The 17,313-nt window shown below is 40.5% G+C and overlaps 3 protein-coding genes and 1 long non-coding RNA gene across 10 annotated transcripts in view; 2 read left to right on the forward strand and 2 right to left on the reverse strand.

The window, feature by feature from the left end:
* The window catches only part of LOC134185524 (ATP-dependent DNA helicase PIF1-like), a 6,254-nt gene extending 6,048 nt beyond the window's left edge, over nt 1–206 (reverse strand). For both annotated transcript variants that reach the window (XM_062653329.1, XM_062653328.1), the window contains exon 1: nt 20–206. The gene's annotated coding sequence lies outside the window, so the exon portion shown is untranslated. The remainder of the gene's footprint in view (nt 1–19) is intronic.
* A 1,011-nt stretch (nt 207–1,217) lies between these two features.
* LOC134185172 (cAMP-dependent protein kinase catalytic subunit beta-like) lies at nt 1,218–5,102 on the forward strand. The gene is made up of 10 exons (XM_062652949.1): nt 1,218–1,345; nt 1,442–1,503; nt 1,558–1,686; nt 1,771–1,869; nt 2,483–2,565; nt 2,627–2,753; nt 3,967–4,062; nt 4,122–4,244; nt 4,424–4,588; nt 4,716–5,102. The coding sequence occupies exons 1-10, from the start codon at nt 1,303–1,305 to the stop codon at nt 4,839–4,841; spliced, it is 1,053 nt and encodes a 350-aa protein (XP_062508933.1). The 5' UTR covers nt 1,218–1,302; the 3' UTR covers nt 4,842–5,102.
* A 345-nt stretch (nt 5,103–5,447) lies between these two features.
* Nucleotides 5,448–7,637, reverse strand: LOC134186102 (protein max-like). Its single transcript, XM_062654022.1, has 6 exons — nt 7,588–7,637; nt 7,412–7,522; nt 7,224–7,347; nt 6,395–6,493; nt 6,247–6,334; nt 5,448–5,689 (listed from the first exon to the last, which is right to left on the reverse strand). The coding sequence occupies exons 1-5, from the start codon at nt 7,621–7,623 to the stop codon at nt 6,267–6,269; spliced, it is 438 nt and encodes a 145-aa protein (XP_062510006.1). The 5' UTR covers nt 7,624–7,637; the 3' UTR covers nt 5,448–5,689; nt 6,247–6,266.
* Nucleotides 7,638–14,959: 7,322 nt separating this feature from the next.
* On the forward strand, nt 14,960–17,082 carry LOC134185856 (uncharacterized). Of its 6 annotated transcripts, XR_009970859.1 has the most exons (4): nt 15,647–15,895; nt 15,956–16,088; nt 16,301–16,412; nt 16,476–17,082. It is a non-coding gene; the product is annotated as an uncharacterized LOC134185856 (long non-coding RNA). The 6 variants fall into 6 exon arrangements; XR_009970855.1 differs by adding an exon at nt 14,960–15,172 and having other exon boundaries at nt 15,790–15,895; nt 15,956–17,082; XR_009970858.1 differs by having other exon boundaries at nt 15,956–16,577; nt 16,634–17,082.
* Nucleotides 17,083–17,313: the final 231 nt, after the last annotated feature.

Genomic DNA, 17,313 nt, shown 5'->3' on the forward strand with positions numbered 1-17,313 from the left:
TTGCTATAACATTTATTACCTTGTTGTTAAAAAGTGTGAAGGTTTGGTGTCATCTGAGGCGCAACATTCAATCTTTTCCCTCGTGGAGAGCGTCAAAACCGAAGTCTCTTTCTCTTCTTTTTGTACTAATCACTGAGTGGTGTCGATTGTAAATCTTCAAGCGGATTGGCTTGCACGCGACGCTCTGTTCTTTCAGCAAATTTGAATTGTTATCTAATATACGCATGCGTGGATATTTGTGCGCGATGGTCTGGAACATCAAGGCTACTTTGTTGGGATTTGAGTCATGAATGGATGGTGCGCCTATAGTAAACACAGATAATTTTGAAAAAATATTTTACTTTTTATTTGAGATCTTTTTGATAATCATTTTCATTTTTTGTTTTTTTGTGTTTTTGACATTGTTCGTTTGGGTTTTATTTTATTTTTTATTTTTTTTAAAAAGCGTCGTTATATCATTTTTACTGTACTGTTGGAAGTGCGCGTTCAAGGTCCTAGTTTTGAGCACATAGGTGACTAAAAATCAAACTTTAAAAGATAAATCTAAAGATCACAATAATCAAACATCAAAAGATGAAAAACCATTTTACAAAAAAAGAAAAATATAAAATTAAAATTAAAATAAAATTAAAATTAAAAATTAAAATTAAAATTAAAAATTAAAATTAAAATTAAATATTAAAATAAAAATTAAAAATAAAAATAAAAATTAAGAATTAAAAATTAAAATTTAATAAACACAAAGATTTTAAATAAGAATGCAAGTAAAAAAAATTAAATATTAAAATTTTTGTAAAAAAATAACTAAAAATTAAAAATTAAAAAATGGAAACATAAAAATTGAAATGTAGAAAATTAAATGGCCGTACCATCCACTGACTCTGTTGCTTGTGAGGCAGTTTTACTATAAGTCACGTGACCTCATTAGCCTCGCGTAGCCAGACCTTTCCCGCTGTCAAACGGTCAGATGACGGACTTCCTGCCGCATTCCACAGATGACTACAGTAAAACAATTACCGAGTTGTCATTAATTTTATTATATATACAAACAAACACACTGATTTGTCTTTCTCTATTAATTAAATAGTAAACGTGATCACGTATCATGCATACAAAGTGTTCACACACACACACACACACACACACACACACACACACACACACACACACACACACACACACAAAGTGAACAATTTTCCACGCATGCGTAGATCTCACTTTCCCCAGAGTCCAGCTGCCGCGCCTCGTTCAGGTGTGAGGTCAAACTTCTCAGGCTCTATCATCCTCCAGCGGCCTCCTAAAATGGGAAACTCGACGGGAGGCAAGAAGAGCGACCCAGAAAACGGTACCCGACATACAGAGCCGACCAACAGTCGCCGCATGTAGTTAGTTGAGTAGGCAGTTTGCTACAATGTACTACAACGTGCTACAATGTGTCTAGTGAAGGAATTCCTCACTCAAGCCAAGCACGAGTTCAACGCGCGATGGGAGCATCCGAGAAAAGTTCAGTCAGCGTAGAAATCGCGCGCGTCGCGACGTCATTGGTTGCCGTTTTAGGACACGGCGGCGCTCGACGATTTCGACTGCAAGAAGACGCTGGGGACGGGCTCGTTCGGTAGGGTAATGCTGTCGCGACATAAGGCGACGAAGCAATATTATGCGATGAAGATTCTGGATAAATTGAAGGTGATATGGAGGAGTGCCCCACCTACCGGGGGTGGGGGTGGTCTGGTGTGTGTGTGTGTGTGTGTAGTGCGTTGTGCTTGTTAGGTGGCGAAGTTGAAGCAAGTCGAGCATACGCTGAACGAGAAGCACATTTTGCAGGCGATCGAGTTTCCGTTTCTTGTCAATTTGGTAGCGAACTTCAAGGTCGGTCGGTCAATCTAACGTTACATGCACGTTGTAGCACAGTTGCTGTATGTGACGTCGTATTGTAGCGAAGTATGTGTGACGTTTTAATGTAGTAAAGTTGGTTTGCGTGACGTCACATTTTAGGAAAGTTGGTGGATGTGACGTGATGGTGTGTGTGTGTGTGTGTGGTGTGTGTGAGAGAGAGAGAGAGAGAGTGTCTGTGTTTGTGTGTGTGTGTGGTGTGTGTGAGAGAGAGAGAGAGAGAGTGTCTGTGTTTGTGTGTGTGTCTCTGTGTGTGTGTGTGTGTGTGTGTGTGTGTGTGTGTGTGTGTGTGTGTGTGTGTGTGTGTGTGTGTGAGTCTGTGTGTGTGTGTGTGTGTGTGTGTGTGTGTGTGTGTGTCTGTGTGTGAGTCTGTGTGTGTGTCTGTGTGTGAGTCTGTGTGTGTGCATGCATGTGTGTGTTACATCACATTATAGCAAGTTGGTGGATGTGATGTCACACTGTACTACAGTGGTCCCTCCTGTTAGACACACAAGATGGACTACTGTAACACAAACGAGTGGTCTGTTGTCACATACGATTCACGATGTATCCGCTAATCCAACGAGTGCGTGTGTTTTCACATTTGTAGGACAACTCATATTTGTACATGGTCTTAGAGTTTGTACCTGGCGGCGAGATGTTCTCACATCTCAGAAGGATAGGGAGATTCAGGTTTTGTTGATGAGATGTTGTACTGGCGGTCGTCGTGATGAGTCGTGTTGCTTGTGTGTAGTGAGGCTCACGCGCGGTTCTATGCGTCACAGATTGCTCTGTCGTTCGAGTATCTCCACCATTTGGATATTATGTACAGAGACTTGAAACCGGAGAATTTACTCATAGATCATGACGGATATCTGAAGGTATGCAGAAGATTGGTTGTGTGTGTGTGTGTGTGTGTGTGTGTACGTGTGTACGTGTGTACGTGTGTGTCACTGTGTGTACGTGTGTACGTGTGTGTCACTGTGTGTACGTGTGTGTCACTCTGTGTACGTGTGTGTATGTGTGTCACTGTGTGTTGGGAATCTGTTGTTGGTGTAAAAAACTATAAAAACGAATCCCCATGTTTACAAAGTGTGGCTTCTTTATCAAGTTAGCCAACATGATATAGACAATATGGACAGTATGTTTATGTATTATTGTAATAATATTTAGTCACATAACTGGTTTTGCTATCAGTCAAGGTTTGTTGTCTTAAGCCTAGTTCACAATATTGACGCAGACATCAGCATCCTCCTATTCACAGTATCTTGCGTCACTAGGTAGCATGCGTCAGGGTTGGTCTCAAGTTTCGAGTCAGATTGCACATGCGTGTGTAATCATGGACAACGATTCCAATGATGATCTTCTCTTGCTGCTTCTCTTGCTGCTTCTCTTGTGGTGTCAATCAATGTTCTTCCATTCTAGATCTGGGATGCTTACAGTTCTGCTGATTTGCTAAAAATGCCCACGTGGTTACATTTGACGCGGGAATAGAACTTTGCTCTATCCCGGCGTCATTACACCACGCCACTTTGTCGTTGTTCACAATTCGACATCCAGGTGGACTTCACGATGCCGCATTGATGTCGATGTTGGCGTCAATATTGTGATTCAGGCTTTAGTGCATAGTTGATTATAGAATCAGAACAAATTAAGACCCAAACTATTTGCCAGACCAGGCAAGTGTGTGTGTGTGTGTGTGTGTGTGTGTGTGTGTGTGTGTGTGTGTGTGTGTGTGTGTGTGTGTGTGTCACTGTGTCTGTGTGTGTGTCACTGTGTCTGTGTGTGTGTCTGTGTCGCTGTGTGTGTGTCTGTGTCGCTGTGTGTGTGTGTGTGTGTGTGTGTGTGTGTGTGTGTGTGTGTCAGTTTTGTGTCAAATTTACGATAAACTTTGATACATTTGTGTCTTCACTATTCGGTCACACAGTCAATTATGTCAAATCAGTCAGTTGCTTCCATACCAAACCTCATACCAGACCTTCTCACACCATCATACCCGTTTCCCATATACAATGACAACACTGGTACAGGGCTATGCATACCTGATTTCTACTCAGTTTTGTGTACATACTCATTGGTCATTTCTCTTTACAGATCACTGATTTTGGTTTCGCTAAGAAGGTGAAAGGCCGCACTTGGACGTTGTGTGGTACACCCGAGTATCTAGCACCCGAAATTATTCTTAGCAAGGCAAATATGTGGCTAGTGTGTAGAAGAAAGAAATGTGTTGCCATGTTGTGTTGTGTTAGGGATACAACAAGGCGGTTGATTGGTGGGCTCTAGGAGTGCTTATCTTTGAGATGGCTGCTGGATATCCGCCGTTCTTTGCTGATCAACCGATTCAGATTTATGAGAAAATTGTTGCAGGGAAAGTCAGTTACATGTTGCAGCTTGTGTGTGTGTGTGTGTGTGTGTGTGTGTGTGTGTGTGTGTGCACGTGTGTTGGTGTGTGTGTGTGTGTGTGTGTGTGTGTGTGTGTGTGTGTGTGTGTCTGTCTGTGTGTCTATCTGTGTGTGTGTCTGTGTCTGTGTGTGACTGTATTGGTTGGTAGATTCGTTTTCCGTCTCACTTTACTGCCGAGCTCAAGGACTTATTGAGAAATTTGTTGCAAGTCGACTTGACTAAGCGATATGGGAACTTGAAGAATGGAGTTAATGATATCAAATATCACAAGTGGTTTGCCACCACTAATTGGATTTCCATCTACCAGAAAAAGGTACACACACACACACACACACACACACACACACACACAAACACAAACACATGCGCGCACACACACACACACACACACACACACACACACACACACACACCAGTAACACTTATGCTTCCCATCACAGGTTGACGCTCCGTTTATCCCCAAATGTAAGGGCCCTGGTGACTCTAGCAACTTCGATGACTATGATGAAGAGCCATTACGCATCGCTAGCACAGAGAAATGTCCAAAGGAGTTTGCAGACTTTTAGCTCGTTCATCAATCAGAGTCTAGTTAAATAGTCCACATCGTAAATATTCGGTGGGCGTTGTGTTGCAGTAACTTCACCAGAGCCTGCCCATTTGTTTTTACGATTAAAACAACATGACGTATAGTCCTTCTAGGTTAGTACTGTATAATGATTGGTTTACTTCTTTCCATTGTTTATCATTAGGTAAGTATACCACGTGGAATTCCGTTGACAAATGGGTCGTCTGCAGATTTGTAGATGTGGAGAGCTTGTCTGACTGTTTCTGTTGATGCATGTCTTGTGTATTGAATTAGAAGGATGCATCTTCCAATTTGTATTGAGAGATGCATCTCGCAATACGTTTGACTGTTGGATTGGAGGGATGTGTCTTTCGGCACTTTTGTATTGGAGCCTGTCCATCTGTCTGTCTGTCTGTACATTTGTCTGTCTGTCTGTCCAATTGTCTGTCTGCATGTCCGTGTTTGTCTGTCTGTGTGTCTGTCCAGCTGTCTTTCTGTCTGTCTCTCTCCATCTGTCTGTTTGTCTGCTATTGTATGCCATTCCATCACTCCACATGTTACTGTGCTTACATATCTCATCCAAATATACTGCCGCTAGTGTTCATCGTCATAGCCACCAATACTGATTGACAACTACATTTCACTATGCAACAGACCTAAAAGTCTAGCAACCGTAGCTAAGACGTCATGCACTTAAAATGTCTTGCTACTCAAACCCACATCCTTGCTTTCCTGATCCTGATGCAGTAAGGCCATCTTGGCCAGAACGTATCCCACACCACTAGAACGGACGAATCCTCTTGATCCCAACAACAGCATATCAAACTCAGAAGACAAATCCTTCCATTCCTGTCACACAAGAATAATCAGTTGCCAACAAAGCAACGAAAATCCAGATTTGAATTTAGAGATTCATTGTCTATATAATTTATTTTTATTCAAATATTTATAAATAAATAATAAATACATAATAAATAAATAAAATTAATTAATTATATTAATTGTATATTTTTTAATTATTTTTATTTTTATATTATGTATTTATTTATTTATTAGAATTTATAATAATATACAATAGACTACTGACTAGCCATTTGGTTTTTCTCATATATTTATAAATAAATAAATAAATAAGAAATACATAATAAATAAATATATAGTTATATTAATTGTATATTTTTATTTAATTATTCTTATTTATATTATGTATTTATATATTAATTAGAATTTATAATAATATACAATAGACGACTGACCAGCCATGTGGTTTTTCTCATATATTTATAAATAAATTTAAAAAATGAATATATAATTATATTAATTGTATATTTTTATTTAATTATTTTTATTTATATTATATATTTATTTATTTATTAAAATTTATAATAATATACAAGACTACTGACCAGCCATTTGGTTTTCTCTTTCAATTTTCCGATGTCGATCTTGGCAGCTTAGTGGTTGGCTCGCCATTCCAACCTATCCGTATCACCACTAAACAGTAGTACCACATCAGAGCCAGACATACCAGTGATTGTATATACATGCACTAACCTGGCTGTATTGCAGCTGCTGCAGGTTTGGCATGATAGTGTGCTGCTCGTTGTGGTTTAGCAATGGCTCGTTCGGCGTTTGCCATCTGTAGCATTTTAACTAGAAGATGCACATGATTGCATTCAAAATGACATCAACACCAAGGATGAGAGACACAGTTAGACCTCGTTATTCCAATACCCTCACTTGCCAAGGTAGGTACACATGAACTAATTAAATTAATTAATTATTTAATGGTCACTGTGTCTGTTACTGATAATCCAACAGTCGCATTAGTCCACAGAAACCAGTGAGACAAACATTATCGGTATAATGAGGTCTGACTGTCATATATGTCCAGCTATGATCGAGTCTAGTAGTTCATGTTTCCACTTTGGTGTCTAGAAATTGACACATCAATTTGCCTCTAATAACAAATGATCCTATTCAAGATTTTTATTTCCATGGCAAATGGCACAAAAGTGAGACCAGACTCAAGAAGTGGCATCGACCCACTAGGGTGTGAAGTGGACACCACAGGTGGTTGAACTGTGATCATCAAATTGCATTTTTCGGGGGGAACTGTGTGAAACGATTTGCATTACGTTGCTCTTAGTTTGTGTTTATGACGTCACACTAAATTAGTGACGTAATATTAATGTTTATTAATATTAATGAGTGCCACTATTAGCTACTGGTGTCACAGGTTGGGCACCATTAGAAAAACAGGTTGCATCCCTAGCCTATTATGCAACTAGGTGTCTCACAGCATGCAATACAAATGTAGCGTATATTTTTGTATTCATCTAGTGTAGCATTCCAACATCATCGTGTGACCCATTTTTCTCACTTTGCTGTTCAAGAGCAAAATTTTCTTTCTTTATTGCGTCAATATCTCTCCTGTGCTCTTGCGTCGTTGCGCGAAGTGTTTCGATGTAGGACGTTGCACTGTTCAACACTTGACATCTTGAAGCCTGGAGAAAGGGCAGATTTTGCACACTGTTAGCGCACGCTAAGCGGTCGAACTTCGCTTCTAACTTTTTCTCCTGCGAGTTGTGGGATCGTGTCTCGTAGGTTGTTGAAGCTTTCCTTCATCTGACCTCTTCGCTTTCTTTCTAACGCGTTGTGGTAAGCTCGTCTGTCCATAAGCTAAACAAAAAATGGAAATAAGAAGCTAGAAGACTGTGTAAGAGTAAACTGTTATCGTTTTCTACGTCGACGTCTTCTCGTTCGTCTTCGTAGTCGCTCATTTCACAATTCCAGTACGTACTCGTTGCTACACCACGTGCGCTACTCGTCAGTTTCTAGAGTCACGTGATTTTGATTTCGGCACGTGCGAATTTTTTAGTGTGGGTATTGCTTGCTTTTAGTACTACTCGTGTACATCTAGTTGAATTTATAGCTTTTTGATGATCGTGATCGAATGCTGCTGTATTCACAAGCCTTCTAAGTCATTTTTTGACGTTGGAGTTGCGAATTTGTAGAAATCTATACGGTTTATATATATATATAGTAATATTATTTGCTGTGAAGGCGAGCAGCGTTGTGTACAGTGTAGTTTGCCTACTACAAAATTATTATTTTAGTATGGAGTGATACAGGCGAGAAGACACGTGTTTCTAAGGTCACGTGCTGTGACACCACAGTGAGGCCAAAGCACGTGATCTAAACTACAGATTCTAGTTAAAAGTCGAACCGTTTGAACATGTCTGCAGCTGATCGTCCGTTGAGGGAACGTGTTCGTAAGCATTATGATTATCTCATCAGCGAACTGATGGTGTCGTGTTACGTGAACATTCTCTTCCAAGAGAAAGTTCTTTCTAGTGACGAGAAGGAGCGTCTAGTATCTGCACCAGGCGGTCGGCAAGAAAGAGCAAGAGATTTTGTAGACACGCTGATGCACAAATCAGAATCAAGTATTCAGATATTCTTCGACATCGTCAGAGAGCACGAGGACAAGCAGCCGCACATCTACTATGTTGTCTTTCCTGAACACAAACCAAATGAGACGCAAGCGCAACGTTCGGTTGCTGGAGAAGCTACTGAAACGCTAGAGACGCAAGGTGACGCCCAGTGGGAGGAGCTATTGGTTCCTCATTTTACGGGAGTTGTGGAGGCGTTGCGTCCCAGCATCTTATTGGATCATCTTAGAGAATCACGTTTGTTGACACGAGAAGAATACGAAGAACTTCAAGATGGTAGATTGCTGGAAGTGGATAGATCGAGAAAGCTGTTGAATAGTATACTGCCTCTCAAAGGCAAAGGATCATTTGACATGTTTTGTCAAGTTCTTGGTAAAGTTGATGGTCAACAGCACATTGTTACACAAATTCTGAAAATTGAAACCAAACTTTCATCATCACAAGAGAGTTTAGCAAATATATCTACCATAGTACAACCAACTAATTCAATAAATCAGGAAATTGGTGAAGGCACTTTGTCATCCCAGCTTTCTAGTAGTGATACAGCTGGGTCCAGAGATACAAGAAAATGCAAGCAAAGCAAGGACATGACATTGTGTATAGCAGGCAAGCAGAAGAAACAAACTATTGCAACATTTTTTTGCAAACCAGAACATAAAAAGTGGATTATGGCAATGAAATCAACTATCAGTCAGATGTGTGGTGAATGCTTTGGAATTAAGCAGAATGAAGTGATGGTGACATGTACTGAAACAACAGAATTGAAGACAATGCTGGAAGTTTGGGATCCTTCATCCACACGTGACCACAATGAACATCCAGTATATCTTGATGTTGACTCATTGCTTGCTGTTATCCTAGTGCATGGTATTGAACCACATGAAATTGATGATAGTCGTCGGAAACACTTGGAACGCTTTCTTTGGGAATACATGAAAAAACGTGATCCTCATATTGCTTTCTCCTCTAACTGCAAAGTTCTGGAGATTATTCCATTTAAATCATCTTTTATTGTTCTTCGGCTTTCCATTGATTTGTATGTTTCTCTGCTGTGTACACTTGGCTACAGAGACCTGCAAGCTAGTCTCACTAAATCATTGAAGGACATCTTACCAGGAGCAACTAAGATAGTATTTCAACTTGGTGGTCTTCCTCCATTGGAACTAACATCTGTACATGTGAAGAATCAAGGTTAGTGAAGCTTGTTGTAAAAGGTTAATGTGGAAATTATCATAATGAATATTACTTTATACAAAGAACATAAATATTGCATTATCCCATGTTAAATAGCATGCCATTATAAACTGAATTCTACCAGATAAGAGTATTGTTATACCTTTAGGTATAACCGCATTCCGTTATAGATGATGTACATTTACAAGGCAATTCTGGTTTTCTACCTATCCTTTTTCTTTCGTTTCAAGGTTGCTTTGTCTATGTTTCTTGCATTAGGCTTTAGCAACATGTAGAAATGCACATGTTGATTATATAAATAATTAAGCTTTGTCAGATGAAAATGGGCAGAATTTTCTTATTAGATCCAAGCTCACTATATTGTCTTAATAATTGACGCCAAATTTTGGCATGCTCACTTGTCATAACAGGATAGTCATGACTGCCTGTCATACAATTAGCAAGTGGTACCTTTTGCCCAACTAGAAGTCTGTTTTTGGTTTACTTATTTTACTAAATTGGTACAATATGTAGTTGTTAGAAGATGTGTTGATAGTTATTGTGTTTTGATTTACAAGGAAGTCAAGATCAAGACCTCCACTTTGCATGTGAGCATGGTAATGCTGATGCTGTTAGGGATCTGTTGTCGTGTGGAGCTACAACGGTTAATACTATTGATAGTTATGGAAATCAGCCACTTCACTTGGCTTGCAGACAAGGCAGTAGTGAGATAGTAGAACTGTTGTTATTACATGGAGCTGATCCAAATGCAGTGAACAAAGTTGGGGAAACACCACTGCATGAAGTAGCTTACCAAGCGCATGGCTCTGCTGAAGTAGCTAAAATGTTACTAAAACATCATGCAAAGGTTGATGTTGTTGATAACAATGGAAATCAGCCACTTCACTTGGCTTGCAAACAAGGCAGTAGTGAGATAGTAGAACTGTTGTTATTACATGGAGCTGATCCAAATGCAGTGAACAAAGCTGGGAGAACACCACTGCATGAAGGTTTCCAAAGGCATGACGGTTCCCAATGGCGTGGCTCCTCTGCAGTAGTCAAAGTCTTGCTAAAACATCATGCAAAGGTTGATGTTATTGATAACGATGGAAATCAGCCACTTCACTTGGCTTGCAGACAAGGCAGTAGTGAGATAGTAGAACTGTTGTTATTACATGGAGCTGATCCAAATGCAGTGAACAAAGCTGGGAGAACACCACTGCTTGAAGGTTTCCAAAGGCATGATGGTTCCCAATGGCGTGGCTCCTCTGCAGTAGTCAAAGTCTTGCTAAAACATCATGCAAAGGTTGATGTTATTGATAACAATGGAGATCGGCCACTTCACTTGGCTTGCAGACAAGGCAGTAGTGAGATAGTAGAACTGTTGTTATTACACGGAGCTTATCCAAATGCAGTGAACAAAGCTGGGAGAACACCACTGCTTGAAGGTTTCCAAAGGCATGACGGTTCCCAATGGCGTGGCTCCTCTGCAGTAGTCAAAGTCTTGCTAAAACATCATGCAAAGGTTGATGTTATTGATCACAATGGAAATCAGCCACTTCACTTGGCTTGCAGACAAGGCAGTAGTGAGATAGTAGAACTGTTGTTATTACATGGAGCTGATCCAAATGCAGTGAACAAAGCTGGGAGAACACCACTGCATGAAGGTTTCCAATGGCATGACTTTTCTGCAGTAATCAAAGTCTTGCTAAAACATCATGCAAAGGTTGATGTTATTGATAACAATGGAAATCAGCCACTTCACTTTGCTTGCAGACAAGGCAGTAGTGAGATAGTAGAACTGTTGTTATTACATGGAGCTGATCCAAATGCAGTGAACAAAGCTGGGAGAACACCACTGCATGAAGGTTTCCGATGGCATGACTTTTCTGCAGTAATCAAAGTCTTGCTAAAATATCATGCAAAGGTTGATGTTATTGATAACAATGGAAATCAGCCACTTCACTTTGCTTGCAACCAAGGCAGTAGTGAGATAGTAGAACTGTTGTTATTACATGGAGCTGATCCAAATGCAGTGAACAAAGCTGGGAGAACACCACTGCATGAAGGTTTCCAATGGCATGACTTTTCTGCAGTAATCAAAGTCTTGCTAAAATATCATGCAAAGGTTGATGTTATTGATAACGATGGAAATCAGCCACTTCACTTTGCTTGCAGACAAGGCAGTAGTGAGATAGTAGAACTGTTGTTATTACATGGAGCTGATCCAAATGCAGTGAACAAAGCTGGGAGAACACCACTGCATGAAGGTTTCGAATGGCATGACTTTTCTGCAGTAATAAAAGTCTTGCTAAAACATCATGCAAAGGTTGATGTTATTGATAACGATGGAAATCAGCCACTTCACTTTGCTTGCAGACAAGGCAGTAGTGAGATAGTAGAACTGTTGTTATTACATGGAGCTGATCCAAATGCAGTGAACAAAGCTGGGAGAACACCACTGCATGAAGGTTTCCAATGGCATGACTTTTCTGCAGTAATCAAAGTCTTGCTAAAACATCATGCAAAGGTTGATGTTATTGATAACGATGGAAATCAGCCACTTCACTTTGCTTGGAGAAAAGGCAATAGTGAGATAGTAGAACTGTTGTTATTACATGGAGCTGATCCGAATGCAGTGAACAAAGCTGGGAGAACACCACTGCATGAAGTAGCTTGCTCAGCGTATGGCTTTGCTGAAGTAGCTAAAATGTTACTAAAACATCATGCAAAGGTTGAAGCTATTGATAACGATGGAAATCAGCCACTTCACTTTGCTTGCAGACAAGGCAGTAGTGAAATAGTAGAACTGTTGTTATTACATGGAGCTGATCCGAATGCAGTGAACAAAGCTGGGAGAACACCACTGCATGAAGTAGCTTGCTCAGCGTATGGCTTTGCTAAAGTAGCTAAAATGTTACTAAAACATCATGCAAAGGTTGAAGCTATTGATAACGATGGAAATCAGCCACTTCACTTTGCTTGCAGACAAGGCAGTAGTGAGATAGTAGAACTGTTGTTATTACATGGAGCTGATCCGAATGCAGTGAACAAAGCTGGGAGAACACCATTGCATGAAGTAGCTTGCTCAGCGTATGGCTTTGCCAAAGTAGCTAAAATGTTACTAAAACATCATGCAAAGGTTGAAGCTATTGATAACGATGGAAATCAGCCACTTCACTTTGCTTGCAGACAAGGCAGTAGTGAGATAGTAGAACTGTTGTTATTACATGGAGCTGATCCAAATGCAGTGAACAAAGCTGGGAGAACACCACTGCATGAAGGTTTCCAATGGCATGACTTTTCTGCAGTAATCAAAGTCTTGCTAAAACATCATGCAAAGGTTGATGTTATTGATAACGATGGAAATCAGCCACTTCACTTTGCTTGCAGACAAGGCAGTAGTGAGATAGTAGAACTGTTGTTATTACATGGAGCTGATCCAAATGCAGTGAACAAAGCTGGGAGAACACCACTGCATGAAGGTTTCCAATGGCATGACTTTTCTGCAGTAATCAAAGTCTTGCTAAAACATCATGCAAAGGTTGATGTTATTGATAACGATGGAAATCAGCCACTTCACTTTGCTTGGAGAAAAGGCAGTAGTGAGATAGTAGAACTGTTGTTATTACATGGAGCTGATCCGAATGCAGTGAACAAAGCTGGGAGAACACCACTGCATGAAGTAGCTTGCTCAGCGTATGGCTTTGCTGAAGTAGCTAAAATGTTACTAAAACATCATGCAAAGGTTGAAGCTATTGATAACGATGGAAATCAGCCACTTCACTTTGCTTGCAGACAAGGCAGTAGTGAAATAGTAGAACTGTTGTTATTACATGGAGCTGATCCGAATGCAGTGAACAAAGCTGGGAGAACACCACTGCATGAAGTAGCTTGCTCAGCGTATGGCTTTGCTAAAGTAGCTAAAATGTTACTAAAACATCATGCAAAGGTTGAAGCTATTGATAACGATGGAAATCAGCCACTACACTTGGCTTATAAGCATTCCAATAGTAAAATTCGGGAAGTCTTACTGTTGCACGAGGCTGATGCAAATGTGTTGCAGAAACAAATATCATCAGAACCAACAGAACCATTTCAAAGCACAAGTTCAGGAATGAAACCAAAAGCATCATCCACAACACAATCCGAATCACCAAGTCGTCGTTGTAACATTGTCTAATTAACACTTTACATATAGTCAAATGTCAAAATGGCAGACATTGACTGCGCGTAGCTGTTGGACTTATTTTTACATGTAGATAAGGATATGCTTATGCATGTGTACAGATATTTAGATTATCTGTACAAATAGTACTAAAGTCACTTAGTATATGTAACCATCTACAGGCGCGTACCGTGGCATGGGCTAAATGGGCTATAGCCCCCCCAGTTTTTGTGGGCGTTTCCCATTTTGTCAGGTGAAAACTAGCGTTACGTAGCTTTTTGTAAGAGTTCTGTGCAAGAGGAAACCGCAGGATGATTTTTCAGTAAATAGGTGCTTGTTTAGTCTGCTCCATACTGTATATATGTATACGAGTAAACGTAATACTTTGTGGTCTGCATTGTTGCTACTAATACAATTTTTGTCAAAGGGGCGTGTCAGTGTTCGGGTATTTCAGCCCCCCCAATTCCAATGGCCACGGTACGCCCCTGCCATCTATACTGTTTCTATTTCACATTACTTTGCATGTTTGTCATCTGATGACAGCTTAAGGATTTTTCTTTTACACAAGAGCAAATCGTTTTCGGTGATACTTGTAATTTGTCTTGCCACATCAATTGGCGCATGTTTGGCGCATTGTGTATCAACTTGTTTCTCTTTGCACCAGATTTCTGTGTAAGATGCAACTAGATTTAATACCGAGGCGCGGAAGCGCTAGGGTACAATAACGCCACTCGCCGACTCGTCACGCCTACTACTACACTGCGTATACAGACTGTACTGTACGCTCATATTTTATTGGCCGCCAATTATCTAGGTGTTGCAATGACGCACGAATGATTAGAGACAAGGACGTGTGCGCTATTTGTTGAGAATTCGATATTTTAGACTAAACCAAACTTTAGAAAAACCAGATTTATTGTCAAACCGTATAATATGTTAGAGGTAACAATTATTAGGATCATGCGTAAGCGCGCTAAACGTTTAGGATTGCGAGGGCATTCGTTGCAATGGCGGGTAACAAATGGGAACTGGTCGCAGCAGCGAGAGAACTAAGCGACAGAGGTCTACTCCAAAGCGCAAAATGGTAACAAATCTACTCACACACTTAAAACCAGTCAGACCCAAGAAATTTTCATTCAGGGTTTCAGAGTTGGCCGTCAGTTTGCCTTTTTCTCCGCCTCCTGACGGATACCAAAGACAGCTGTGTGATATTGATAGGGAATGGATAGAGGAGATGGACAAATACACGTTTGCGAAGACGTGCTTTGATTGCAGAGAATACAGCAGAGCGACATTTCATCTCGCTTCTTGTCATAGCAAGAAGTCTGTTTTCTTGAGGGGATACGCTCTCCATCTGGTGATTGGTTTGAGGGTGGTGTGTGTGTGTGTGTGTGTGTGTGTGTGTGTGTGTGTGTGTGTGTGTGTGTGTGTGTGTGTGTGTGTGTGTGTGTGTGTGTTTGTGTGTGTGTGGTGTGAGGTGTTGTGAGTAGGCAGGAGAGAAGAATAGACATGATCACACGTCATCAGAAATTACTGGTAAGTTAATTTAGATTTGGTTTATTGTTGTAATGAGGTATGTATGTGTAAGTCATTGCTTTAATAGTGGAAAGACAGGCAGACAGACAGACAAACAAAAAACAGACAGACAGACAGACAAACCAACTGTTTGACAGACAGAAAGACAGACAGAGTAGTACTGTGTGTGTGTGTGTGTGTGTGTGTGTGTGTGTGTGTGTGTGTGTGTGTGTCACTGTGTGTGTGTGTGTGTGTGTGTGTGTGTGTGTGTGTGTGTGTGTGTCACTGTGTGTGTGTGTGTGTGTGTGTGTGTGTGTGTGTGTGTGTGTCACTGTGTGTGTGTGTGTGTGTGTGTCACTGTGTGTGTGTGTGTGTGTGTGTGTGTGTGTGTGTGTGTGTGTGTGTGTCACTGTGTGTGTGTGTGTGTGTGTGTGTGTGTGTGTGTGTCACTGTGTGTGTGTGTGTGTGTGTGTGTGTGTGTGTGTGTGTGTGTGTGTGTCACAGTGTGCATGCGCATGCAGCCACATACAGACACAGGTGAACGAGCAGACATATAACAACAATGTGTTCACACTGACTGCAACATCTACTAACAACATAACAACTAACAACATATCTAATCCTACTCCGGCTTATAGCAAAACCTCAGAAAAAAGAGAAATCCATAAAACATCTACAATCACTAAAGACCGAACTCTCTCAACTGTACGAAGACAAGAAACTCGACGGCTACAGCCTTTACCTGTAAGCTATTGAAAACACTGATGTTATTGTCAATTACTATTTGAGCTTTTGTGTATACAGATATGGGATTGTATTGAAAGAATTAGATCAAAGAGACAAGCTTAGAGGATTGTTTGAGGAGTGTGTGAACAAGACACCATTTCTATGGTCGGCATGGCAAGAACTAGCAGCAACATGCAAGGACAGAGAGTCGGTCAGTATTGTGGCAACTCAATAATCTTGTTAACTCAAACAACTCAGTCAATCAACTACCGGCAAAACCACATGTCTCGTATAATACCCAACTCCACAACATCCCCCCTCAAACAAATTAAACTACTCAAACAGCCTTATTTGTAAAGCTCTATACCCACTCTTCTAAACGTTCAGGTGGTTGTCCTTTAGTTCTTCTCTGGCTACGTCTAGGTAACTTCTCTGTCTCGATGGAATCATCATCCGAATCAGAATCGGTCACAATCGCGTTATTAGCTGGCGAGGAATGACATGTTTTCGGAGACAAGATTCTGCTCGACAAATGGTTCATGTGTACTTTTCTAGTAGTGCCTGTGAGAAACCTGACCATGTAGTATCTTTGTCCTAGAACTTTGAGAATTGTTGCTGGTTTCCAAAAACCTTTTCCTTTACTTTCTGGCTGTCTAACAAAACAGCTTCTCCTAATTGAAAGGGTTTCCTTTCATGAGACGTATGATCATGTCTTTTCTTTTGTCTCTCTTGACACTCTTGAACTTTGTGTTTCAGTAACTGCTTAGTCTGATCTTGATGGCCAGGTAATTCTGGCAATAGAAGTGTTTGGTCGTTGGGGTCAGGATGCAGAATCCACTCTTTCTGAGGCATCTCGCATGGCGCACATGTGTTTACAAATAAACTCTGCCCAATTCAAGAATCTTGGCATCGCCGCATCTCAACAAGTCTCCAGAAAGAAAATGTACGCATTATCGAGAACAAAGTAAATACAATAATTAGCAAGAAGCAAAAAGAACCGAATGCTATTTCTAGATTAGGTTTTAGTTCTAGATGTTTTGGTCTAGATTTCAGTTAGTTTGTTGAGAGTAGCAAAGTTCTTGAACTGTGTTCAAGAACAATACTATTGTAATGGACAGTTCACTATAGACATTGTAAGGTAGCTCTTTTAAATTCACGCGTTGTACTATGATTAGAAAATATTGAAATAGAGAGAGACAGAGACAGAGAGAGACAGACAGAGAGGGACAGAGACAGAGAGACAGACAGAGAGACATAGACAGAGAGAGACCCGGATGTGAATGGCAGAGTATACTTGACAGAGAAACTCACAGTTCCATGTGATACACTGTTGTCAGATTTGAAAATTTTGGTTTTCTAGCCTTCTTGCTTCTGGCAATGCAATCGCCTGGTATAATATCTTGTCCAATTGCTGACTGTGCGGTCAAGAGGTATCG

This window comes from Corticium candelabrum, chromosome 10 (genome assembly GCF_963422355.1).
Source record: "Corticium candelabrum chromosome 10, ooCorCand1.1, whole genome shotgun sequence".
NCBI lineage: Eukaryota > Metazoa > Porifera > Homoscleromorpha > Homosclerophorida > Plakinidae > Corticium > Corticium candelabrum.